Here is a 27,963-nt window from a genome sequence, read left to right as displayed (position 1 = left end):
TGTGCCATCCTGGATGAGCTGCACTACCTGAGCCACTTGTGTGGGTTAAGAATCGGAATCGGACTTTATTGGCCAAGTATGCTTACACATACAAGGAATTTGTTTTTGGTGCACGATAACTGACATTACAGAAGTAACAAACACACCCAACCTACACACACACACACACCGTGACATACACGCACAGACACACCTGTAAACTTAACATGTGCAGAGTTGTATATTTAAAGTAAAGTGCTAAGTACAGCAGTAAAGAACAGTGCAGACTGGATTAAATAAATATAAATATGGAGAACAGAGGAGTCACTGGTTTAGACAGTAGTGCAGATTGTTCTGAGACACTATCGGATAAATAAAGTGCAGTACAGAGAAAGGAGAGTGAGAGAACATCTGGATAGGATGTATGTATGTAGTAGACTGTATTCAGAAAGTAGTGTTGTAATGTTCAGCTGTTCATGAGTGTGATGGCGTATGGGAAGAAGCTTCTCTCTAGCCTCCTTGAACTTCCTCAGCTGATGCAGGAAGTACAGCCTCTGCTGAGCTCTCTTGATGGTAATGCTGATGTTGCAGTCCCATTTCAAGTCCTTGGAGATTATTGTGCCCAGGAACTTGTAGGAATCCACAGCCGTTACAGTACTGAAAGAAAGTGAGTCCGTCTCATGCTACCACGAGTGTGAAAGCACCACCAACATTCAACAGTGATCAAAACATCAGCCAGAAAGCATAGGTACTGAGAAGTGGTCTGTGGTCCCCACCTGCAGAACCACTCTTTTATTGAGTGTGTCTTGCTAATAATTGGCAAATGTCATTTCCAATAATTTCCACCTGTTGTCTATTCCATTTGCACAACAGCATGTAAAATTGATTGTCAATCAGTGTTGCAGTGGACAGTTTGATTTCACAGAAGTTTGATTTACTTGGAGTTATATTGTGTATATTGTGTTTAAGTGTTCCCTTTATTTTTTTTTGAGCAGTGTATATTCCAATATATATCATCATCATGAAGTGCTTTGAGAGGACAGCCCCCCCTATTCTCTGGACCACTGTAGTTTGTGTATCGTCCCAACCATTCAACAGACGATGCCATCACCACCACAGTCCACCTAGCTCTCACCCACCTGGACAATAAAGACACCTACATCAGAATGCTGTTCACAGACTTCAGTTCAGCATTCAACACCATCTGCCTTTAGCACCTGATTGGGAAACTAAGCATGATGGGCCTGAACACCTCTCTCTGTAACTGGGTCCTGGATTTCCTGACTGATAGACCACAATCAGTAACCAAGAAAGCCCAGCAGCGCCTTTACTTCCTGCGGAGACTGAGGAAAGCTCATCTTCCTCCTCCAATCCTCTCCATGTTCTACAGAGGGACTGAGGAGAGCATCCTGAGCAGCTGCATCATCGCCTGGTTTGGGAATTTCAATGACCCTACAGCAAATAGTGAGGACCGCTGAGAAGATCAAAGGGGTCTCTCTCCCCTCTGTCACAGACATTCACACCACACGCTGCACCCGTAAGGCCATCAGCATTGTGAAGGACCCCCCTCATCCCTTACATGGACGTTTTTCACTGCTGCCATCTGGCAGAAGGTACAGGGGCATCCGTCCTGTCACTGCATTGCTCTGCAATAGCTTCGTCCCATAAGCAGTCACACTTTTAAATAAGAGACTGAACTAATCCCCCACCCCCTACAGCCCATAGTATTTTAACCCGTCTGCATCCTGTTTATTTTATTTATATATTCCACACTTTACTACCTCAGTGCTGAGTTTTTACATATAACGTCACAGCACGTTAAATTTCTGTACACCTTATTATCAGTACCTACCTGGTAAATATCTATGCACCTTACACTCATCACCTCTACTCAGAATCCATATTTATTACTCAGTCATATTTACTGTATTTATTGTACCATTGTGCATGATGCACTTTCTGCAGTCTGTCCTATACCGTATTATTTTTGTTCTCGTTTTGTTCCATGTGGCACCTTGTTCTGGAAAAAACGTCATTTAATTTCACTTCTCTTTCACACACACATTCACATACACACCGAAGCTAAAAGAGTGCTGCAGAGTGCTTTATTAACTCTTCATACATAACTTAAACAGTTACTGTAATTAACATCAGAACTAACCTCTCAGTACAACATGACCAGACCAGGGGCTCAGAGAAACTTTACAGACAGTTGAGTCTGTTGTGATCAGATGTATGTGTGGAGAGAAACATGCTGAGTGTTAAAGTGTTTATTTATAAAAGATCTGGAGTTAAAGCTGGTTTTCTGGAGAAGGACACAGTTTAGGAGATCCCATTTTCATTGCTGAGAGAGAAAGAGAGAGAGAGAGGTTAAGATGTGGAAATACAGATGAAGGTGAAATAGTTGAATGTCACTTACACATAAAGTCCTGGAACCATCGTTCTGAGCGATTCACCAGGCAGGATGTCCACTCCCTCAGACTCACTTTCTTATTCCTGTTCCTGTCACATGACCTGCACACAAACAGAAACACCAGACTAACACCAGAGTCATCTTAATTTCTACTTATCCACTTTCCAGCCCTTCATCCCTTAGAATGAACATGGCAGGTTTATCTGCTCTGCCTTTAAGATGTATAATCTCTCATCTTATTGGCTGTCCTGCACCGAGCTTCTCCAAAAACAGCCTGAAAGGAAATGTATATCAGTGGGGGGTCTTAGCACACACCACTCACTGAGATGATTTTAGAGCATAGGGTTCAACTGGCTGTCCTAGAACCCAAGTAGTGGAACTATGTCCAAACTTTCTTCAAAAGTGGCAAGTGTCATGCTGGCTAGGCTAGACATTGATGGGTGAACACTCGCAGGGACTGTGCGATGCATGATTTATTAAATAAACAGGGGAAAACACAAGAGTGCAGCAATAACCAGTGATAAAGGATAAACAAGACAAACGTGACAAAACAACGTGGGCTAAACCTGAAAGCCACCTGAGGCTGACCAGTGAAACAGAACCGCGCTCGTCAGGCGCGACTGAACTTACAAGACTCACACTCGAGGGAATCGGACGCCGTATCCCACAGGCGACCCACCGATAAGCCAGGAAGCGAACTCCCTCAGAACATGAACCGGCTCTTAAAGAGCAAACTCTAGCAAACACCATAAACACACCTAGAATCCTTGTAACCTGAAGCCAACCATACAGCTCGGCGTGGCAAGAACAATTCTCGGCAACGAGAAGATAGTGTTTGCTCCCTTTATACCCCAGCTCTCAGGTGGCGCAATTCAAGACGTGATACAGATACAAATGAAACATGGCTGTCAACATAAAAGTCCTTGAACTTGAAGCCTGTGGACCGCAGCTAGGGACCACCCTCGGGGTGGGCTCGGCCACGCGGACCTGACAGCAAGTGATAGCATCTCTAAAAACTCAATTTCCCAGAAGCCCCAGTGCTGATTGCTGCTGATCAGACACACCTGCTGGGCTCTGCATAAAGGCTCTCACAAACAGTGGGCAGGCGGTAAATTGGTAAGGAGCTTGAGACGATACAATACGATTCTTGATTTAAAAAGGACACCCTGGTTTAACCTGGCTCCAAAGGCTCAGCTCACTGCCTTTAAGTTTATTCATGTCAGTGAAACAGACATTTCAGTTACAGCTTTATTTTCAGCCCTTTTTTCAAGTCTTTTGTTGGACCCCGCTTAATGATTATTGCCTTCCTTTGTTTGAGTACACAATTTTGTGTCTCCTTTGTTTACTGTTCCCTCCCTTTTTTCCCCACCACTTCTTGTAGTGGTTTTCCCACTCCTTTCTTACACCTTACTTACAGATTCTGGTGAACCTAACAAAAGCAGGTGGTTCCTGCTGCAATGTTCTCTGGTGTTTGAACAGCAACCTTCTCAGTTTCCCACTGAACATTCTAAAGTGGCTTTTATGGTGTCCTTGTTAACAGGGCGTGTCCTGGCTTGGGCTACTGCACTGTGGGAAATAAACTCTACAGACTATGCAAAGTATTCTGTAGATTGTATCCAAGCATTTGCTGATGCTGTGCGTCTGACTTTTTTTTTTTAACCCTGTTGGAGGAAGGCAGGCAGCACAGTGTCTCACACTCTGTGGCTGATTACATCATAGACTTCTAAACTCTAGCTGCAGAGAGTGGCTGGAATGAGGAGGTCTTGATGGCCATCTTCCAGCAGCAACTTAATGGAAGGCTGGCCATATGTGACCTACCTTCCACTCTACCCGAGCTGACATGTGCATTCATCTTGATGCCTGCATTCACCAGAGAGCTCGGGAACGAGCAGGCAGTGGTCGCTTTCTAGCCCCACGACCATCCTGGCATCTGGCATCTGGCCTCTGTCTGGAGGTCACCCTTTCATGGGGCTCCAATAAATCCACAAAACTGTGAGCCTATGTGGACTCTGGGGCCACAGGGAACTTTATAGACTCCTCCCTCGCCTTGAACCTACTTCCCCATAGGCTGTATGATTGTGCCATCAATCTTCTTCTGGGCACCACACCACCCAGAGGAAGGTTGTTTTCCCTCTCACATTACCAATATCAAGTAATGCCCTTTGGGCTCATAAATGCACCAGCAGTCTTCCAGTGTTTTATTAATGAGATGATAAGGGAGACCCTGGACAGGTTTGTATACATATACCTCGATGACATTTTAATTTACAGTCAGTCCCTTGAGGAACATGTAGGACATGTCAGGCAGGTTCTCCAGCTCCTGTTGGGGAGCCACCTGTTCATAAAGTTGGAGAAATCTGTGTTCCATGCCGACTCTGTAGCCTTCCTGGGCTTTATTGTCTCCAAGGGTGCCCTTCACATGGACCCAGCCAAAGTTAAGGTGATTTATAGAGTGGATACATCCTACCTCCTTTAGACAGCGTTTCTTGGGGTTTGCAAACTTCTTCTAAAGGTTTGTGTTCAATTTCAATTCTGTGGCGGCTCCCATCACCGCCCTTACTTGGAAGACCCCAGGACCCTTCCGCTGGATCACAAGCCCAGAAGGCCTTCGAGGATATAAAGCTTTGGTTTACCTCACCACCAGTTCTACAGCTACCTGACCCAGAGGAGCCGTTCATTGTCGAAGTAGATGCCTCAGACATTGGCGTGGGTGCAGTGCTCTCCCAGCAACAAGAAACTCCACCCTTGTGCTTACTACTCCCACTGGCTCACACCGGCAGAGCGCAAATACAGCATTAGAGGCCTCCCTTTTTTCTGGGCATCCAGGGATCACCTGGACCCTGGAGTTCCTCCGTCGGTGCTTTGGTGGACAGAAATGGAGAGGGACATCCATGCCTTCATCACTTCTTGTCAGGTGTGCAGAAGCTACCTCAAGGGCTCCTCCACCCTTTAACTATTCCTGCCTGTCCTTGGTCTCATATATCAATGGACTTCATGACTGGTTTGCCTCCGTCCAAAGGCAGCACCTGCTGTCATCTTGGTAATCGTTGACCACTTGTGGCACTGCCTAAACTACCTTCTGCCAAGGAGACAGCAGACCTCCTTTTCCAACATGTGGTCAGGGTTCATGTGGTGTCTGACCGAGGGCTAAAATTCAGCAGCAGATTGTGGAAGGCTTGCCAGCTCATGGGGGCCACTGTGCGTTTGTCATCTGGCTTCCACTCATAGTCCAACGGTCAGACAGAAAGTGTCAACCAGATTGGCTAACCCTGCTTCTTGTGCAGTTACCATCGGCTGAATATGCTCATGACACTCTCTGGCATTCTGTACTGGGCAGGTCATCAAGTTTGGGTAGCCCCTGCCCATGTTTGCTGAGCAGGAAAGGGAAGCAGGGGTCACAGCAGCTGAATATTATGTTTGACAGTGCTACCAGGTGAGGTGGAAAGCTCGTGCCATCCTCCTGGCAGTTACTGAAGCCAGAAGACACGCTGCTGATCGCAAGAGACCCTAACCCTTACCCTAACCCTAGTCTCGGAGACTAGCAGACCGCTATATGGGACCCTTTTAAGGTGGATCGGCGCATCAATCTGGTTACGTACTGCTTGCTCTTGCTACAGAATCCACCTGACTTCATGTGTTGAGTCTTAAACCCTTTCTGTGTGGCACTCCGGCCCCAGGGCCTGGACCCCTGCCCCAGTAGCCCCAGCACTGATTGCTGCTGATCAGACGCACCTGCTGGGCTCTGCATAAAAGCTCTTTCAAACAGTGGCTGCACCTTTGTAGAGGGGCAGAACGGTAAACTGGTAAAGAAATAACGAAAAGAAATTACAAGTTAAGGGGATTCTTAATTTAGAAAGGAAACCCTGTGTTTAAAGTGTAAGCTGAATGAGGTGCTCAGCTCACTGCCTTCAAGTTTATTAATTTCTGTGAAAAACATTTCACTTACAGCCTTATTCTCAGCCCCAAGGCTAAGGGTGTCTTTTGAAACCTATTTGATGTTTATTGCCTCCCTTTTTATTTGAGTACACCATTTTGTGTGTCTCCTTTGTTTGCCATTCCTGACGTTTCTTCCCATCACTTCTTGGAGTGGTTTTTCCACTCCTTTTACATGTCCCCTGAAGTGCAGTGGTAACACATTGCCCCTTGGTTCAGTGGGTTGCTGGTTCAAACCTGGCCTCTAGCAGTCCTAGCAAAACACACCCAATCATCTTTGTTCACCCTTTTGATTTATCCATTTCAGTTTATTTATCTCCCTTAAATAAACCAGTTCTGCTGATATTGGGATGGGACACTACACTTAAACTGGGATCCCACCCCATACACACACAGTCTGCACCCTACACTTACTACTGGAACTCCTATACTCAGGCACCCTCATTACACCTGTGTAATGTGACATGACCAACCTGGTTTGATTTTAATTAGTCTGTTATACACAGTCTGATACTGCTCAACATTCTCTGCTCTCCATAAATATCCCTATTTCCAACTCAATTCGATTCAAAATTTAATTTATATAGCACCGTTCACAACAAATGTTACAAAGCGCTTTGCAGCGATCCAGGTCCACGCCTCTTATGAGCAAGTACCACAATGGAGGTGGTAGCGACAGTGGCAAGGAAAAACTCCCTCATACTAGGAGGAAGAAACCTTGGGAGAAACCTAGACTCAGTCCGAGGAACCCATCTGCCTTAGGTTGACCCGCACAGCACAAACAAACAAATAACATTACACAAAGGACTGGACAGATAGAACTTTTTCTTCAGATAGATCTCCTTACTTTCTCTGTCTTAATAAATGCCCACTTTTCCAGCCTGACCTGATGGAAGACATCTGACCTATATTTGACAAGCGGGTCACACTCCTCCCATCTGCATACCGACTATGTTGAAGTTTTCATAGACTCTAACTATCTGCTACAAGTCCCTCTTGTAAGTCTTGGTTTCGTTCTCATGTCAACTGTCCAGGTATCTGCCTCGTGTTCAATTCCATATTTGTCCTGTCTCCCATCCCAGTATCGCGCCTCATCCCAGAATCAGTCTCATCTCCTGTCCCAGTATCAGTTACATCTCAAATTCCAGTATCAGTCCAGTATTCCGTCTCAGTATCGGCTTTATTTCCTTCACCAGTTTCAGTCTTGTGTCTTTTTGCAGTATCAGTTTTGTCTCCCAACCCAATTTCAGTCCTGTTTCATCCTCATACCAGTCCTGTCACCCGTGCCAGTATTAGTCCCATTTCCTTTGCAAGTTTTAGTCCCAGTATCCGATCCCAGTGTCAGTCGGACAGATAGGTTAGTAGGTCAGATTTTATACAAACTGAATTACTTTCAGACCCATGGTGCAACAAAACAAACATCAAGCATTTTAAATAAATAGATTAAAAATTGGAGCTTGTAGACTCTGAAACTGACATGTGTATAACCAGTTCTTGATAATGCAGAGTTCAGTATTGAGTTTGTGTGCAGGATTCAAAGTTTGCTTGTTGAGGGGGTGAAAGGGGAAGGCAAGGCAGGGCAGGGAGAGAGTTGAGCATCCTATCTGCCTGGTGGACCGAGCTGTCCAAAAGTCTGCTGGTTCTAGCCTGGAGACTCTGCAGTCTCCTCCCTGATGACAGCAGGCTGAAGAATCTGTGAAGCTATCAGCACTGCATTGGCTTCTAGGTAAATTCTGTATTGATTTATAAAACTCTTTTGATATACAAAGCCCTACATGGCATCACTCCTGCAAGATTACTGAGATCTCAGGGTCCTACTTCTTAGTAGTTCCCAAAACTCAAAGCCTCAGCAGGGGGGAGAGCCTTTTCTTACAACCCTCTTATGACTTGACCACTGCAGCTCTCTTCTGGCTGGTCTCCCTCTGCGCGCCATCAGACCCCTGCAACTTATCCAAAATGCAGCAGCATGGGTCGTCTTCAATGTTCCTAAATTCAGCCATGTCACTCCACTGCTGCGTTCTCCTTTCACTGGCTTCCTGTAGCTGGTGCCCGCATCAGATTCAGAACCTCTGGCCTACAAAGTCCAGAACGGACCAGCCCCTTTGTACTTTTTACTACATCATACTAGATGGCAATAGTCAAAAGCCGATTCTCATCACTTTCGTCTCCCTACGAGTCTGGTATTTTCCTTTTTCTCTACAGATTTGGGGTGGAGCAACCTGATTTACAAACTAATTGGTCACCACCAGAGGGAGCTGGCTTTAAAAAGGGCCAGGAAATGGAGGAAGAGCAGATGTACTTTGCTTCCAACATGGTCTCCCTATGTTCCTGCTTGTGTAGACAAGGTTGCTGTAAGAGCTTGGAAGGTGATAGCCTGGGTTGTATAAAATTGGTGAGAAAGTCAATAGCATTGTGTCTAGAAGCTCTTGTCTCAGTGGGGAGAAAGGTATTCATGTTTATTCTCTTTTCTCATGTTTTTTGTTAAGTGGGGGGTTAGGTTATGTATTTGGTATTTTCTTTTGTTTGTTAGATTAGGTAGTGGGTTTGAACATTAAGTAAGACTTCTATTTTGTTTTACTTATTTATTGAATTTTTTTCTCCCTGCCCTCCTGGTTTCTCAAACACAAAAAAGTTGCAAAGTAACAAGTTTCTGTTGTAGAATTTTTCAGGAATTTGGCGCTACGTTTACTGCAGTATTAAAGTGTGTTTCTCTACATTCTGAAGGCTGATTGATCAAGTTGATTTTTTAAGCCCGGAGAAGCAAATCTGACTACCACATTTCTCATCCTACTATCAGTCCCACTTCTTGGGTTGCATCCGAGTATCACTCCTGTTTTTATTCGCAGTTTCAGTCTCATGTCTCTTGTCCCAGTATCATCTCCCACCCCAGTTTCAGTCCTGCATCCCATCCCACTATCAGTCCTCTTCCTCATCCAAGTATCAGTTCCACCTCCTGTCCCAGTTGCAGTCTTGTTTTCCTTTGCCAGTCTCATCTGTCTGTCTATTTATGCTATGCTTGGCTAAGCTTATACCTATATATATTGGGCCATGAAACACTGGAACATGCTTTTGGAACCGTGCCGATTACATCTCCAGATCATCACCAGTAAGAAACACCTGGGAACACTTGGATCTTTACATTGTTTAAATAATGAGTTTAATTTACTACTTGATTTAATTGTTTGTACAAAACTGTAACAAACTGATATGTTCAACTATAGTGTAAACTACCCCCCCCACACACACACACACACATACACACACACACATACTTTGGGATCTGCTGTATCACACCAGTGAGAGGGAGTGGAGGTGAAGCAGAGAGAAAGGACACCAGAGTCGTTTAAACAGCAGGAGGAACACTGGGTAATAAACATTAACAATGACATTGAACAGAGCGAGAGAGGCAGGGAGGGAGAGAGAGATGGTGAAAAACGAGTGGGTGAGAGACGGTGTGAGAGAGAGAGAGAGAGAGAGAGAGAATCCTCAGGACGTTTATAGTGTAATTATGGTAATGTTCGGAGGATTCTCACTGTCACACTGGAGAAGGTCAGTCAGGAGGAGAGAGAACCACACTGTGTGTGTGTGTGTGTGTGTGTGTGTGTGTGTGTGTGTGTGTGTGTGTGTGTGTCTCTCACTGGAAGAATCTGTTGGCGCAGTGCTCCAAAGGCATCCTCTTATAGTGAAGCTTCCTCAGATCCATCCTGCTCAGCTTACCATCATTGTTACGGTCAAGCGTAATAAACCTCCTCTGAGGGAGAGAGGGAGAGAGAGGGAATGGTTAGGGTTATTTTATCTGATATTTAAATATTTTAGTGTTTATTGATGATTAGTGTCTATTAATAAAAGAGACTTCATTCATGAGAGGCTGTGTGTGTGTGTGTGTGTGTGTGTGTGTAATCTGAGTTTGTTGTGTGTAATGTAATCTCAGAGAATGTGTATTGTGTGTATTGACTGTAGAAGAGGGCTGGTTTGTTGGTGATGCCCTGAACTAATGAAGCACTGAGATCAGGTGTCTTAATGTGTGTGTGTGTGTGTGTTGATCAGACACATCAACATTTCAAACATCAATCACTTTCAGCTGATGGTTAGAAAAGTCGACACTAAAAACCTTCTGACTCTGCCTGCTGTTTAATAGTCGCTGCTCAACATGCCGGTTCCTGCATTTCCCAACCAACAAGGTCATGAGATTCTCTCTCTCTCTCTCTCTCTCTCTCTCTCTCACACACACACACGCACATACACACACACACACACACACCACATTCAAGCTTAACACCGTCTGGCAAATCCCATCTTCTTATCTGCTTTATCCAGTTCAGGCAGTGGCAATAGGGCAAACAAAGAGGACCAGGCTCCCGGCCTCCATCCACTTCTCCTGGTTGGTTGTGACTGGTACACTTCCAATTGAAGACAACCAGGAGGCATCCTTATCAGATTCTGACCTGACAGAGAAAACTCATTTCAGCCGCTTGTATTTACAATCTGGTTCTTTTAGTAATTTCAGTTCCTGACCATAAGTAAAGGTGTAGATAGACCTTGCAAGAGCTTTGCAAGAACCAAACTGTGATGTTCTAGACAACTTGGTCAGAACATCTCCAAAACATCAGAAAAGGCCTTGTGTAACCATAGGGTGGTACTACCATAAATGCTTTAAGGAAGGACATCCGGTGAACCGGTGACAGGGTCAAGGGCACCTAAAGCTCACTGATGCTCATGGAGGCTCCACCCACCTCACAAATTGCAAGACTTAAAGGATCTGCTGCTAACGTTAGTCTTGGTGCCAACAGGACACCTTCAGAGGTCTTGTGGAGTCCATGCCTCAACCAGTCAGAGCTGTCTTGGTGGCATGAGGGGGGTGCACACAATATTAGGCAGGTTAAGGATAATATAAATATATTTAGCCTTATTAGGTTTTATTGTTTTGGTTGATCAGGGTACAAGCAAGCAGGACATCTTCTGATGCTTCAGGTCCTTTTAGCTCTTGGCCATGAACATCACAAACAGGAGCGGAGAGAACTTCCATAGCACCTCCCACAGGATGTCTTGAAGAATACGGTCATAAGCCTTCTTCAGGTCCACAAATCACATGTAGACTGGGATCTGAGTAATGTATGCCTTGATAGCTTCCACTCTATTTCTCTATTCTTTGGTCCCTTTTTTTGAAAACTGCCCTGGTTTTCCAATCCAGAAGCACTGTTCCTAAGATCCAAGCACCATTGAGTAGGCATGTTAATTACAATGGTGTCAAATCCAGGTCCAGAAACTGCCTAGGCTGATCTACCAAGACAGACTCTTCAGCAACACTGGGCAAATTTCATCCACTCCCACTCTCTTGCCACTGTGCACCTTTACAAATATCTCAGTGACTTTGGCCAATGGACTCTCGCTCCACAGGCAGCCTCCAGCCCAAACTCCTGGACAAAAGGCATATTCCTCAGAAGTTTTCTTAAGTGCTCCTTTCAGCACTCAACAATATATTTTGCTAAGTTCAGAGCATCACTGCCCTTACTCAGCACAATTTAAACAGTGTCAGACTGTTTGCCAGAAACTCTTGGGCACCCAAACATTCTCCATAACCTCTCAACTCCTCCCATGCCCTGGATTTCCCTTCTGCCTTTTTTGTCTGCTGGTACCTATCGGCAGAACTGGCAGTACTCTTGGCCTGCCAAGCCTGAAAAGCATTTTCATCCATATAATAGCCTCTCTCAACGCTGGTGTCCACCAACAGGTTCTTTGGTTGCCATCAAGCCCTTTTTTGAGCTGTGTAACCAAAAAAGTCTCATACTTAGGAGTTTCCCCAGGTGTGTGTGTGTGTGTGTGTGTATGTATGTGTGTTACCTCTGCAAGCTGTACTCTGTGATTGTGTGTGAGGCACTGCTGTGTCGGAGCTGAAGTGTATCTTTCTCCCATTCGGCTCAGCAGGAGGAACCAGTCCAGCAGACGAAACGGAAACTGTCCGAACTCTTGTTCTGAACACACTGCTGCAGAGACTACACACACACACACACACACAGTATAGTTGGCTAATAAACTCTCCAAATAATGAACAGCACAGTAAGAAGAGAGGAGTGGGAGAAATGAAGGAAGCCGATGAGGAAGATGGAGGATGTCAATCTGAACTGATGTCTTTTCTGTTGCATGCACTCTCTCTCTCTCTCTCTCTCCAACCATTTACCCCAGATAAAATGGGAAGCATTTTTTGCACAAAGCATTTGCACTAATAACGTTACTACCTCACTGGACTCAATATTTATTACACACTGCAGAATTTGCACACTAACCCCAATTATTTATTATCCTCTGTCTGTACTGTGTTGTGTTGTCTGTCCGCACTTGTTTGTTTGTGTTGCACTTGTGTTCTGTATGCACTGTGTCTATGTTGCACCATGGTCCTGGAGGAACGTTGTTTGGTTTCACTGTGTACTCTGTATGTAGTTGAAATGACAATAAAACCCACTTGACTTGACTTGAATTGACTTGACTTGACTTAACTTGAGGAGCAGCAGAGTTTAAACCTTCACACACTGACCAGCTTACTATCAGGGTTTCATAGGGTGTGTGTTTGTGTATGTGTGTGTGTGTGTGTGTGTGTTAGTTCTTCTTTATGTGCATTGTGGGTTATTACTCGTGAGAGAAAGCAAAAGCACAGTTGAGAAAAAAGCAGGCTGCTGTAGCAGACATCCACCCTTTTACTCTCTTAAGCTCCTCAATCCTCAGCAGCCCTCCCTTCAGCTGTTCTTTTTCAGTATAAATGGAAAGTTTAGTAGCTGTGGGACCTGGCCATTAGGAATACACACACCCAAGCCTTTGATTGTGCCTTGCGCCCAGCTCCATGCACCCCTGCTACCACGAAGCACCTGCTCCTAACTTTGGGTACGAAAAAAAGTGGGAGCATTACGGTGGGATACCTAAGCAGGCCCCGCTGTGAGCTTTGCCGATACGCCGTTTTTTGCGACAGGCCTCTTTGTGAAGTAGACATTCGTTACTGTAAGTCTTTCCCAGAACACTGCACACTGGCGCCCCCTGCCTGTACATACAAACACACACAGACAAACACAGAAAGCAAAATCACTTCTGACTCTCATTACGAATCATATTTAATAAGGTGTGAGAAAGAGAGAGAGAGAGAGAGAGAGACTCACCGTGGACAGGTTGAAGGACACACACACTTCGGCAACAGAACTTCGCTCTCCTTTACCACCTCACACCACGAACCAACCGGACTGTGGCATTTCAGCAGTTCACACAATAACACTGCAGAGAGAGAGAGAGAGAGAGAGATTTACATTGCTTTTAATAAATACTTTACTTTAGCAAACCCTCTATTCAACCCCACCCAAAACCTGTACTCAGCCCACCAAAACCTCCCCATCCAAAACCTTATTTGTGTTTGTCCCTATGTATCCACTGTGTCTCCTGCACTCTCAGAGACTTTCAGTTTATGCAGAACCTCTATATGAAGCTCATGGTGCTCTCGCCTTTCAGCACCTGTTCTCTCACTTCTACTAAGCCCTTTATGTGTCGCACCTTTACACACACTGCATATTGGGCCTTCCCTTCAGCCTTCTCTGACAGACAGGGTGCCCCTGTTCTCCTGCCAATTACCATCAGCAACAGTCACAAATAGTGAAGGAAATAACAGAGCTTTTACATTTACATTCACAGCGTTTATCAGACGCTCTTCTCCAGAGTTCTTACAGAAGAGCTTCACTGTTTACTGAAGAAGAACCTCAGCTGGTTTAAATAGAGTAAAATTCAGATCCTCTAATCTTAGACTCTACTAAACACAAGTCAATATGGAGACCATAATACTCTACTCTTCACCCAAGTCCTCTCAGAAGAGGAGGGTCTTCAGTCTGGGTTTGAGGACAGCGAGCGTTGGACTCTGCTGTTCGGACACCCAGGGGAAGCTGGTCCAGTCTTGGCTTTGTAGACCAGAGTCAGGAGTCTGAATCTGATGAGGGCAGCAGCTACAGGAAGCCAGTGGAAGCCCTCTCTACAGTGAAGAGAGAATGCAGCAGAGAGGAGCTGAACTTGAAGATGACATTGAAGACGACCCGACCCGCTGTGTTCTGGGTCAGCTGCAGGGGCCTGATGGTGCGCAGAGGGATACCAGCCAGAAGAGAGCTGCAGTGGTCAAGTCTTGAAGTGAGGAGAGACTGAACAAGCACCTGGGCGACTCTCTAGAGAGGAAGGGTGGAATTCTCCGGAATTTGCAGGACCGGAACTGCAACATGACCTGAGAACGATAACTGATCATCCATGACTCCACCAAGGCTTCCAGCTTTGTAGAAGGAGTGAGTTCTCGTGGTGAGATGCAGGTGGAGACCTGTGTGTCAGACGGTGGGAAAGAAAGGATATGTTGAGTGTTGTCGGCGTAACAGTGGTAAGAGAATCCATGGGAGGAGATCACTTTACCAAGAGAGCGAGTGTAGAGTGAGAGAAGAAGAGGACCAAGAACCGAGCCTTGTGGAACACCAGTGGAGAGACTACAAGGAGCAGACGTGTCCCCCTGCCATGTTACCTGGTATGAGCGTTCCTGTAGGTACGATGCGAACCATTGCCATGCAGAGCCAACAAAGCCAACAAAGAGCTGTTTATGATAAAGGAGATGAAAGAAAGGAGGTTTGGAACAGAGTGGATGGAACAGGGTCTATCGGACAGGTGGTAGGATTATTAGAGGTGAGAAGATGTAGGAGGTCATCTGTGGAAAGAGGAAAGAAGCAAGACAGAGAAGAGGGAGGAGGAGGAGGACTGTGTCTAAAGAGGGGGGTAGTGGCAGGGGGGAAAGCATTGGCGGATATTGTTAACATTTTCTTCGAAGGAGAGCAAAATCTTCCATGGACAGGGTAGTGGGTGGTGGGGGAGTAGGAGAGTTGAGGAGGGAAGAGAAAATGGAGAAAAGCTTGCATGGGTCAGAAGCAGCAACTTCCGTTCTGAACCTGGAGAGAAGAGACTGAGAGGAGTCTCTTCTCTCAGCCAGCGACTTCATGCAACGCTGCGGAACGACAGAGCAGCCTTTGTTCTGCCTTGAACCTAAAAGCAGCCACAGAGCAAGGCTGCACTGTTGTCCCAGATGGTGTAGCACTGTATGTACGTATACACTCTTCCACTCTATAAAGCAAACAAACTGACACATCATATGCATAGGCTGATATAGCGATACATGGTAGCCTGTGAATACTCCCCTTCCATGTTCACAAGGCAAGAGGCACCTGTCTACAGCAGTTTAACACCCTTAATAAAATCTTCTCCAAAGCCAAAAGCCAGAAATCAGCCCGAGGTCAGTATGAATACTGATATTGATAGTTCCATCACATCCCTTATTCAAAACAGATTGTCCGTTATAGAGTAACCAGGAATGCAGTAGGCTTAATCTCTGTGTATGATGGTATCTGAAACCCTTTAGCCTTCAGCCAAATTTGAGAGGATTTTATAGTACACAAAAACACCAAAGGATGCCAGTTTTTCAGTTCACCCAGGTTTTGTTTTTGGGTAAAACAGCTACGTGTTCTCCTGCAGCTATGCGGTAGTCCACCACTCTGCAGACGTTCTACTAACATTAAATATAACCACGACCAACCTGCTCCCAAAATGTCCTAAAGTGCACTTGCAGACTATCAGTGCCAGGAGCACGGCAGGAGCAGCGTTTTTGAGCTTGTGTAGAGTCAGGGAAAAATATTAATTCTTGCTCATAAATAAATACATTTTTGACTGAAGTGTGAAGATGCAACCTCTGAGAGGGAGAGAGAGAGAGCGAGAGAGAGAGAGAGATAGAGAGAGAATTATTCAATTCAATTTTTAAACCCATACTTCTATACAGTAATAAAGTATGGTCACCTGTTTTTATCAATTTATCAAGACAACGCTTCTTGGGACAAAAACCCAATAGAAACCCCTGTTGCTCAGAGGGGCGGAGCCATAGCAGCCAGGCTATCAGCTCTGTGAAAGGGCGTCATCATCACGGGCAAAGACGAGGAGGGCGCTGTAGCCGCCGTAGGAACCGATGCGGACTTTGAAACTCGGACAGCTGTCACTGCTTGCCTGATAGGAGGTGCAGATGCCACTGCCGGAACATGAACAGACTGGGCGCGCAGGGCTCCGTCTTGACTTCGGAGGGCATGTGGGGCGCTGCCATGGCTTAGGCCTTCTCCACCAGCACCTAACCCCCCTGCACCCCGGGGCCTGGTGGAGGTAGGACGACCAGAGAGCGGGTCGAGCCTGATGGCGAGCGCTATGAGCTCGTCCAGCTCAAGCGCCTCACCTCGGCACGCCAACTCTTGCTGCAAATGGGGGGCCAGCCCGTTGCGGAACACGGCGACAAGCCCTGCGTGACTCCACCCGCTACGCGCGGCAAGGGAGCAGAACTCCAGCGCATAGTGGGCTACCGACCTGTTGCCCTGCTCCAGCCACAGCAGCAGGTCGTCCGGCGTGAGCCCCCCTCGGGGACGCTGAAACACTGTCTTAAAGTGCCTCAGGTACTCCCAATTTACTCAAATTCTCCCAATTATAATCAGCCCTCTTTTAACAATTGTAAATTCATCCCTTTGCCTTGGGCATGTACCCCAAACCCTTAAAATAGCAGTTATAAAACCTTTAATCAAGAAACCAAATCTTGATCCTAGCGTATTATCTAATTATAGACCCATCTCCAACTTAACATTCGTATCTAAGATATTAGAAAAAGCTGTGGCCCAACAACTCTGCAATCACAGCACAGAGACAGCCCTTCAGACCCAATCACAGCACAGAGACAGCCCTTCAGACCCAATCACAGCACAGAGACAGTCCTTCAGACCCAATCACAGCACAGAGACAGTCCTTCAGACCCAATCACAGCACAGAGACAGCCCTAGTGAAGATTACGAATGATCTCCTTCTTGCCTCTGATCAAGGCTATGTATCTTTATTAGTCCTACTAGACCTTAGTGCAGCCTTTGATACAATAGATCATAGTATATTACTAGAAAGATTAGAGAAAATGGTTGAAATCACAGGGACAGCCCTATCATGGTTCCAATCATATCTAACAGGACGCTTTCAATTCGTAAAAGATTTATCTTCAAATTACACAGAAGTAAGATATGGAGTTCCGCAAGGCTCAATTTTAGGACCGCTATTATTTACATTATACATGTTACCACTGGGCTCAGCTATAAGCAGACATGGCGTTAATTTCCATTTCTATGCAGATGACACACAGCTCTATATATCAGCCAAACCTGACGATAAATTTAGACTACAGAAAATGGAGGACTGTGTAAAGGATATAAAACTCTGGATGTCACATAACTTCCTTCTCCTCAACAGTGACAAAACCGAAGTTCTCCTTTTAGGTCCAAAAGACTCTAGAAATAAACTATCAGACTTAATGTTAGACTTGGCTGATTCTTCCATCATTCCTGGTTTAGCAGCTAAAATCTTGGCGTCACATTCGACTCAGATTTATCATTTGAGCAACATATAGCTAATATTAGTAGAACAGCCTTTATGCAGCTTAGGAACATCTCCAAACTAAGAAACTCCTTATCTCTACAGGACGCAGAAAAGCTAGTACATGCTTTTATTACCTCAAGGCTAGATTACTGTAATGCATTACTGTCAGGTTGTTCCAGCAGGAACCTCAATAAACTTCAGCTGGTGCAAAATGCTGCAGCCAGGGTTCTTACTAAACCTAGAACATCTGATCATATCAGTCCAGTTCTATCAGCACTTCATTGGCTCCCAGTTAAATTCCGTATCGAATACAAAATTCTTCTATTAACATATAAAGCCCTACATGGCCTCGCTCCTGAGTACCTGCAGGATCTTATTACTGATTACGAACCATCAAGACTACTTAGATCTCAGGGTGCTGGCCTCTTACTCGTGCCCAAAATTCAGAAAACCTCAGCGGGGGGAGGAGCCTTTTCACTGCCTGGTTTGGGACCTGCACAGCCTCTGACCGCAAGTCCCTCCAACGCATTGTGAGGACAGCTGAGAAGATCATCGGAGTCTCTCTCCCCTCCGTCATGGACATTTACACCACCCGCTGCATCCGCAAAGCAACCAGCATTGTGGATGACTCCACCCACCCTTCACACAGTCTGTTCTCCCTCCTGCCATCAGGAAGAAGGTACCGCAGCATCCGATCCAACACGACCAGACTCTGCAATAGCTTCTTCCCCCAAGCCATCAGACTCCTCAACACAACTCAACTTCTGAACTGATATCTTACACTCTCCCTCTCTCTCTCTTTCCAACCATTTATCCCAGATAACATGGGAAGCATTTTTTGCACAAGCATTTGCACTAATAACTTTACTACCTCACTGGACTCTATTTATCGCACATTGCACAACTTGCACACTACAGTCATTATTTATTATCCTCTGTCTGTACTGTGTTGTCTGTCCGCACTTGTTTGTTTGTGTTGCACTTGTGTCTTGTATGCACTGTCTATGTTGCACCATGGTCCTGGAGGAACGTTGTTTCGTTTCACTGTGTTCTCTGTATGTAGTTGAAATGACAATAAACCCACTTGACTTGACTTGACTTCTTATAAAGCCCCCCAACTATGGAATAACCTTCCAGATAATGTTGGGGACTCAGACACAGTCTCAATCTTTAAATCTAAGCTGAAACTCATATGTTTAGTTCAGCTTTTGGTAATTAATGTTTCTTAGATAAAGGTTGAAGGTCCAGGGGTTCGCGGACCCAGGGAATTGTAGTACACTGAGATGCTGGAGCTGTCGTCTCGCTGCTTACACGCCATCACTCAGGTTTGTTGACGGTGGAGCAGATAGATGCTGGTGTTCTCAGGGTACGCCCGTGTCCGTGTTACCTTCTGGCTCTCTCCTTTTAATTAGGCTGTTATAGTCAGACCTGCCGGAGTCGTCAGACACTCTCTGATGCTGATCAACATTCTCCGCCCTCCATAAAATTCCTCTCAGAACTAACTTCCTCTTTCTCTTTTTACCTTCACCGAGTAAATGGCCACCCAGCCCGACCTGCTGGAAAACTGCCCGCTGAGGTCCCCTCTACCTGCGTCAAACCAGCTGCCACCTACCAGTCCGGCCAGCGGACCCCCCCACCCGCCACCACCCATGGCGGACCGGTGGCTCGCCCGCCTGCTGCTGCTGCCTGTTTGGTGGCCGTGCTGAAACCTAGATGGACTCGTGTCTGTCTGCCACTATTATTATCACCACTATTAACTTTCTGTTGTTTCTGGTTTAGTAATTTTTATTATTAATGTTTAAATAGTTCTGGTCAGAGGAGGACGGGTCGGGTCCCCCTTGTGAGTCTTGGTTCCTCCCAAGGTTTCTTCCTCCAGCTCTGAGGGAGTTTTTCCTTGCCACTGTCGCCGTTGGCTTGCTCACGGGGGTCTTTGACCCTTCATGTTATTTCTCCTTTCTTATCTGTCTCTGTCCTTTATTAAGTACTAATTATGTAAAGCTGCTTTGTGACGACAACAGTTGTAAAAAGCTACACAAATAAATTTGACTTGACTTGACTTGACTTACTGAAGAAGAACCTCAGCTGGTTTAAATAGAGTAAAATTCAGATCCTCTAATCTTAGACTCTACTAAACACAAATATACAGACCATAATACTCTACTCTTCACCCAAGTCCTCTCAGAAGAGGAGGGTCTTCAGTCTGGGTTTGAGGACAGCGAGCGTTGGACTCTGCTGTTCGGACACCCAGGGGAAGTTCGTTCCACCACTTCGGTGCAGGACAGTAAAAAGTCTGGACGCTCGTCTTCCGTGGATCTTAAAGGATGGTGGGTCGAGCCGAGCCGTACTTGAAGCTGGAAGGGCTCTTGGTGCAGATCGACCTTTGACCGTCGCCATCAAGTATGGAGGGGCTGGCTGGTTCAGTCTTGGCTTTGTAGGCCAGAGTCAGGGTCTGAATCTGATGAGGGCAGCAGCTACAGGAAGCCAGTGAAGAGAGAACGCAGCAGAGGAGGAGCTGAACATGGCTGAACTTAGAAACATTGAAGACGACCCGACCCGCTGTGTTCTGGATCAGCTGAAGGGGTCTGATGGTGCGCAGAGGGAGACCAGCCAGAAGAGAGCTGCAGTGGTCAAGTCTTGAAGTGAGGAGAGACTGAACGAGCACCTGGGCGACTCTCTAGAGAGGAAGGGAGGAATTCTCCGGATGTTGTACAGAAAACATCTGCAGGACCGAGTCAGAACTATAACATGAGAACGATAACTGATCATTCATGACTACACCAAGACCAGCTTCTGTAGATGGAGTGACCAGTGAGTTCTCAGAGGAGATGGCCAGACTGTTTTCAGGTCCAGCAGTTCCCGGGATGTACAGGAGCTCCGTCTTTGCTGGGAGTCATAGCTACGTCCAGAGCTGGGACAGCTTTGCTGAAGATCAGGGCCAGAGTGTTTCCTGCTCTGTGTGCTGGTGCAGACTGGCTGAATGTGAGATCAAAGGATGAGAGCAATGGAAGAAGACATGATGACTGGAGCTTCTCTGATGGAAGGCTGAAGTCGCCAAGTAGAACAGGGAGTCCAGGGAGTCCAGGGATCCAGGTCCAGAAAGTAAATAAACACCCCAGGATTTGAGGCCTGATGTGCAGCTCTGCTCAAACAAACCTTTACCCTTCAATCAATAAACAGCTGCTCTCAGTGTCTCTCAGTTTCAGGGGGACGCTGAGTAACTGGAAGATAAGTGATCAACATTTATATAAAAGTGTGTGTGTATGTATGTATGTATGTATGTATGTGTGTGTGTGTGTGTGTGTGTGTATAAGAGAGAGATAGAGTTTTGTATTCTGAGGGTTTTGTTGGTTCTTTCATGGTGAAGGTTCCACAGTGAAGAGAAGCTGCACAGAGGAACTGAGTGAATGCTGTTCTATTAGATGTTGATTTTCTCACCGGGGTTCACTCTGCCCAGATACGGCCTCAACATCTCCTCCGCCTCTCTCTGTCTGCGCTGGGCTCTTCCTCCCTTCACATGTACACACACACACACACACACACAAACACACACACACACACACACACAAACACACAAACACACACACAAACACACAATTTAAGATAAGATAAGATAAGATAAGATAAGATAGTCCTTTATTAGTCCCGCAGTGGGGAAATCACAATTTGTGATATACACTGAGGAGGCGGAGCTACAGTCTCTCATTAAGGTGAATATTAATAACGCTCTAAATGTAGGTATTGTGATATACACTGAGGAGGCGGAGCTACAGTCTCTCATAAGGGTGAATATTAATAACGCTCTAAATGTAGGTATTGTGATATACACTGAGGAGGCGGAGCTACAGTCTCTCATTAGGGTGAATATTAATAAGGCTCTAAATGTAGGTATTGTGATATACACTGAGGAGGCGGAGCTACAGTCTCTCATTAGGGTGATTATTAATAAGGCTCTAAATGTAGGTATTGTGATATACACTGAGGAGGCGGAGCTACAGTCTCTCATTAGGGTGATTATTAATAACGCTCTAAATGTAGGTATTGTGATATACACTGAGGAGGAAGAGCTACAGTCTCTCATTAGGGTGAATATTAATAACGCTCTAAATGTAGGTATTGTGATATACACTGAGGAGGCGGAGCTACAGTCTCTCATTAGGGTGAATATTAATAACTCTAAATGTAGGTATTGTGATATACACTGAGGAGGCGGAGCTACAGTCTCTCATTAAGGTGAATATTAATAACGCTCTAAATGTAGGTATTGTGATATACACTGAGGAGGCGGAGCTACAGTCTCTCATAAGGGTGAATATTAATAACGCTCTAAATGTAGGTATTGTGATATACACTGAGGAGGCGGAGCTACAGTCTCTCATTAGGGTGAATATTAATAAGGCTCTAAATGTAGGTATTGTGATATACACTGAGGAGGCGGAGCTACAGTCTCTCATTAGGGTGATTATTAATAAGGCTCTAAATGTAGGTATTGTGATATACACTGAGGAGGCGGAGCTACAGTCTCTCATTAGGGTGATTATTAATAACGCTCTAAATGTAGGTATTGTGATATACACTGAGGAGGAAGAGCTACAGTCTCTCATTAGGGTGAATATTAATAACGCTCTAAATGTAGGTATTGTGATATACACTGAGGAGGCGGAGCTACAGTCTCTCATTAGGGTGAATATTAATAACTCTAAATGTAGGTATTGTGATATACACTGAGGAGGCGGAGCTACAGTCTCTCATTAGGGTGAATATTAATAACTCTAAATGTAGGTACTGTGATATACACTGAGGAGGCGGAGCTACAGTCTCTCATTAGGGTGAATATTAATAACGCTCTAAATGTAGCTATTGTGATATACACTGAGGAGGTGGAGCTACAGTCTCTCATTAGGGTGAATATTAATAACTCTTAATGTAGGTATTGTGATATACACTGAGGAGGCGGAGCTACAGTCTCTCATTAGGGTGATTATTAATAAGGCTCTAAATGTAGGTATTGTGATATACACTGAGGAGGCGGAGCTACAGTCTCTCATTAGGGTGATTATTAATAACGCTCTAAATGTAGGTATTGTGATATACACTGAGGAGGAAGAGCTACAGTCTCTCATTAGGGTGAATATTAATAACGCTCTAAATGTAGGTATTGTGATATACACTGAGGAGGCGGAGCTACAGTCTCTCATTAGGGTGAATATTAATAACTCTAAATGTAGGTATTGTGATATACACTGAGGAGGCGGAGCTACAGTCTCTCATTAAGGTGAATATTAATAACGCTCTAAATGTAGGTATTGTGATATACACTGAGGAGGCGGAGCTACAGTCTCTCATAAGGGTGAATATTAATAACGCTCTAAATGTAGGTATTGTGATATACACTGAGGAGGCGGAGCTACAGTCTCTCATTAGGGTGAATATTAATAAGGCTCTAAATGTAGGTATTGTGATATACACTGAGGAGGCGGAGCTACAGTCTCTCATTAGGGTGATTATTAATAAGGCTCTAAATGTAGGTATTGTGATATACACTGAGGAGGCGGAGCTACAGTCTCTCATTAGGGTGATTATTAATAACGCTCTAAATGTAGGTATTGTGATATACACTGAGGAGGAAGAGCTACAGTCTCTCATTAGGGTGAATATTAATAACGCTCTAAATGTAGGTATTGTGATATACACTGAGGAGGCGGAGCTACAGTCTCTCATTAGGGTGAATATTAATAACTCTAAATGTAGGTATTGTGATATACACTGAGGAGGCGGAGCTACAGTCTCTCATTAGGGTGAATATTAATAACTCTAAATGTAGGTACTGTGATATACACTGAGGAGGCGGAGCTACAGTCTCTCATTAGGGTGAATATTAATAACGCTCTAAATGTAGCTATTGTGATATACACTGAGGAGGTGGAGCTACAGTCTCTCATTAGGGTGAATATTAATAACTCTTAATGTAGGTATTGTGATATACACTGAGGAGGCGGAGCTACAGTCTCTCATTAGGGTGAATATTAATAACGCTCTAAATGTAGGTATTGTGATATACACTAAGGAGCGCGGAGCTACAGTCTCTCATTAGGGTGAATATTAATAACGCTCTAAATGTAGGTATTGTGATATACACTGAGGAGGCGGAGCTACAGTCTCTCATTAGGGTGAATATTAATAACGCTCTAAATGTAGGTATTGTGATATACACTGAGGAGGCGGAGCTACAGTCTCTCATTAGGGTGAATATTAATAACGCTCTAAATGTAGGTATTGTGAGATACACTGAGGAGGCGGAGCTACAGTCTCTCTCATTAGGGTGAATATTAATAACGCTCTAAATGTAGGTATTGTGATATACACTGAGGAGGCGGAGCTACAGTCTCTCTCATTAGGGTGAATATTAATAACGCTCTAAATGTAGGTATTGTGAGATACACTGAGGAGGCGGAGCTACAGTCTCTCATTAGGGTGAATATTAATAACGCTCTAAATGTAGGTATTGTGATATACACTGAGGAGGCGGAGCTACAGTCTCTCATTAGGGTGAATATTAATAACGCTCTAAATGTAGGTATTGTGATATACACTAAGGAGCGCGGAGCTACAGTCTCTCATTAGGGTGAATATTAATAACGCTCTAAATGTAGGTATTGTGATATACACTGAGGAGGCGGAGCTACAGTCTCTCATTAGGGTGAATATTAATAACGCTCTAAATGTAGGTATTGTGATATACACTGAGGAGGCGGAGCTACAGTCTCTCATTAGGGTGAATATTAATAACGCTCTAAATGTAGGTATTGTGAGATACACTGAGGAGGCGGAGCTACAGTCTCTCTCATTAGGGTGAATATTAATAACGCTCTAAATGTAGGTATTGTGAGATACACTGAGGAGGCGGAGCTACAGTCTCTCATTAGGGTGAATATTAATAACGCTCTAAATGTAGGTATTGTGAGATACACTGAGGAGGCGGAGCTACAGTCTCTCATTAGGGTGAATATTAATAACGCTCTAAATGTAGGTATTGTGAGATACACTGAGGAGGAGGAGCTACAGTCTCTCTCATTTGGGTGAATATTAATAACGCTCTAAATGTAGGTATTGTGATATACACTGAGGAGGCGGAGCTACAGTCTCTCATTAGGGTGAATATTAATAACGCTCTAAATGTAGGTATTGTGAGATACACTGAGGAGGCGGAGCTACAGTCTCTCTCATTAGGGTGAATATTAATAACGCTCTAAATGTAGGTATTGTGAGATACACTGAGGAGGCGGAGCTACAGTCTCTCATTAGGGTGAATATTAATAACGCTCTAAATGTAGGTATTGTGAGATACACTGAGGAGGCGGAGCTACAGTCTCTCATTAGGGTGAATATTAATAACGCTCTAAATGTAGGTATTGTGATATACACTGAGGAGGCGGAGCTACAGTCTCTCATTAGGGTGAATATTAATAACGCTCTAAATGTAGGTATTGTGATATACACTGAGGAGGCGGAGCTACAGTCTCTCATTAAGGTGAATATTAATAACGCTCTAAATGTAGGTATTGTGATATACACTGAGGAGGCGGAGCTACAGTCTCTCATTAGGGTGAATATTAATAACGCTCTAATTGTAAGTATTGTGATATACACTGAGGAGGCGGAGCTACAGTCTCTCATTAGGGTGAATATTAATAACGCTCTAAATGTAGGTATTGTGATTTACACTGAGGAGGAGGAGCTACAGTCTCTCATTAGGGTGAATATTAATAACACTCTAAATGTAGGTATTGTGAGATACACTGAGGAGGCGGAGCTACAGTCTCTCTCATTAGGGTGAATATTAATAACGCTCTAAATGTAGGTATTGTGAGATACACTGAGGAGGCGGAGCTACAGTCTCTCATTAGGGTGAATATTAATAACGCTAAATGTAGGTATTGTGATATACACTGAGGAGGCGGAGCTACAGTCTCTCATTAGGGTGAATATTAATAACGCTCTAAATGTAGGTATTGTGATATACACTGAGGAGGCGGAGCTACAGTCTCTCATTAGGGTGATTATTAATAACGCTCTAAATGTAGGTATTGTGATATACACTGAGGAGGCGGAGCTACAGTCTCTCATTAGGGTGATTATTAATAACGCTCTAAATGTAGGTATTGTGATATACACTGAGGAGGCGGAGCTACAGTCTCTCATTAGGGTGAATATTAATAACGCTCTAAATGTAGGTATTGTGATATACACTGAGGAAGCGGAGCTACAGTCTCTCATTAGGGTGAATATTAATAACGCTCTAAATGTAGGTATTTTGATATACACTGAGGAGGCGGAGCTACAGTCTCTCATTAGGGTGATTATTAATAACGCTCTAAATGTAGGTACTGTGATATACACTGAGGAGGAGGAGCTACAGTCTCTCATTAGGGTGAATATTAATAACGCTCTAAATGTAGGTATTGTGATATACACTGAGGAGGCGGAGCTACAGTCTCTCTCATTAGGGTGAATATTAATAACGCTCTAAATGTAGGTATTGTGATATACACTGAGGCTAGAGTTTAGGGTTAAACTAAATTGTCATCAGATTTCCTGTTTGAGTGCAGTTTAAAATGTTTCATATTCAATAAGTGTTACGTTTGTGACACAGACCAGATGCTTTAAAAAGATGGGCTGTGTTTATTATGATATAGTGGGGTCAAAAAAGGAAATGCATAAACAGAATAATTAGTGTTCGAGACATGAGCAAAACCAAAAACCAGGCAAGTCGAGAGCCTGAAGAAACGAACACAACCAGACTGCTAAACACACAGGGTTCAGATCCAGATTAGTGTATAGCGTATTAGTGTGTAGGTTGCAGTCCAGTGATGAAGACCTTGGAAGCTGTCTCTGATTGGTAGGATGGTGACCAGCCTACAGCTTTTGCCTTTCAAAGTGTGCCACCAGAAGTGAGCTGCTGAGGTATGAGAGGACCTTTCGAGAGAAGCTGTCATTCACTTCCATTCATTTAGGGGTTTCTTCCAACCAATAATAAAGCTAATCTCTTAACAATCTTAACAATCCCTTCACGGCCTAAAAATGAATGTTTATCCACAACAACGCAAACAATGACCTGATAAAACTGCCCTCTGACGTACTGTAATGTTTGAAGAAGAATTTACAATCCAAACTGTCCAGTGCTGGAAAGAAAATATACTAATAAACAAATAATTCATAATGAAATAATTATTCTCAGATTCTTGACTACAATAATCAACAGTAACTATTGAAGAGCATATTAGTGGATGGAGTCTGGACTGTGTGTAAACTGTAAACCAGTCCGAAGGCATAGATATCTGATCTCTGTCTTTTGATGTTGCTAAGGTTACAGTACATCCATCAGGAAGAGTGAGAAGCACAGTAGAGACCTTTAATGACCCGAACCTCAATCTGGAACCCACATGTGCTGAAGAATGTAGGGAGGGGTGCACATATTTCTGCTTCTCTCTCTCTCTCTCTCTCTCTCTCTCTCTCTCTCTCTCTCTCTCTAACACCCCCCCCCCCACACACACACACACACACACCTTACTACCAGCTCTACTAAAGTACTGGAGGCATATTAGCATGGTGTTAATCTACACAGCGTTGTTGTTAGTGGAACTGTCCACTCTGCCTTAAATGAGTTAACTCTGTACTGTTTAAGGTGGAACCCTGGAGAACAGTGTTACCAGTGACTCACCATAATGCTGCTGAGGTGAAAGGTCATCAGCAGGAGGAGGAGGTGTTGCAGGTGCATCAGGAGTGTGTGTGACTGAAACAGGTAAACACCACAGGTGACACTGCTGTGTGTGTGTGTGTGTGTGTGTGTGTGTATTTGACACAGGGTTATACACTGCACATCAGACCATTAGAACCTGGCGTAAGAACCTCAAAACTTTATATTTAATTAAGTTGACAGAGCTTCAGAAGCTGAGCTGCAGCAGAGCTCCTCTTGGTTATCAGTGGTTTCCACAGTGCGGTCCGGCCCGGAGCTGTTTGATGGTTGAACACTGACCTCAGCTGATATAGGAGAGATCAGCAGATTCTTAAAAGTAGTTGTTTGTTTCTTTGCCACTTTATGGATGTTTTCCTGCTCTGCTCCTGGAGAGATTTTGGGGGAGCGTTCATTCCTGGGAAAGGTCGGATCTTCTGTTCAGAATTTCTTCATGTGGACCGCTAAG

At 44.6% G+C, this 27,963-nt stretch overlaps 1 protein-coding gene across 1 annotated transcript in view; it reads right to left on the bottom strand.

The window, feature by feature from the left end:
* Positions 1 to 2,101: 2,101 nt before the first annotated feature.
* Positions 2,102 to 27,963, bottom strand: part of sparcl2 (SPARC-like 2) — a 26,248-nt gene continuing 386 nt past the window's right edge. The window contains exons 2-9 of the mRNA XM_072690277.1: positions 27,483 to 27,554; positions 21,200 to 21,272; positions 13,471 to 13,582; positions 13,237 to 13,355; positions 12,167 to 12,318; positions 9,964 to 10,076; positions 2,399 to 2,493; positions 2,102 to 2,323 (exon numbers count right to left, since the gene is read on the bottom strand). Of these exons, the coding sequence (XP_072546378.1) occupies positions 2,271 to 2,323; positions 2,399 to 2,493; positions 9,964 to 10,076; positions 12,167 to 12,318; positions 13,237 to 13,355; positions 13,471 to 13,582; positions 21,200 to 21,272; positions 27,483 to 27,539 (774 nt within the window). The 5' untranslated portion in view covers positions 27,540 to 27,554 and the 3' untranslated portion in view covers positions 2,102 to 2,270. The remainder of the gene's footprint in view (positions 2,324 to 2,398; positions 2,494 to 9,963; positions 10,077 to 12,166; positions 12,319 to 13,236; positions 13,356 to 13,470; positions 13,583 to 21,199; positions 21,273 to 27,482; positions 27,555 to 27,963) is intronic.

The sequence above is a fragment of the Salminus brasiliensis genome, chromosome 10 (assembly GCF_030463535.1).
Source record: "Salminus brasiliensis chromosome 10, fSalBra1.hap2, whole genome shotgun sequence".
Classification (NCBI taxonomy): Eukaryota; Metazoa; Chordata; class Actinopteri; order Characiformes; family Bryconidae; genus Salminus; species Salminus brasiliensis.
The sequence above is the reverse complement of the archived record's forward strand: the minus strand, read 5'-3'. Positions and strand labels throughout refer to the sequence as shown.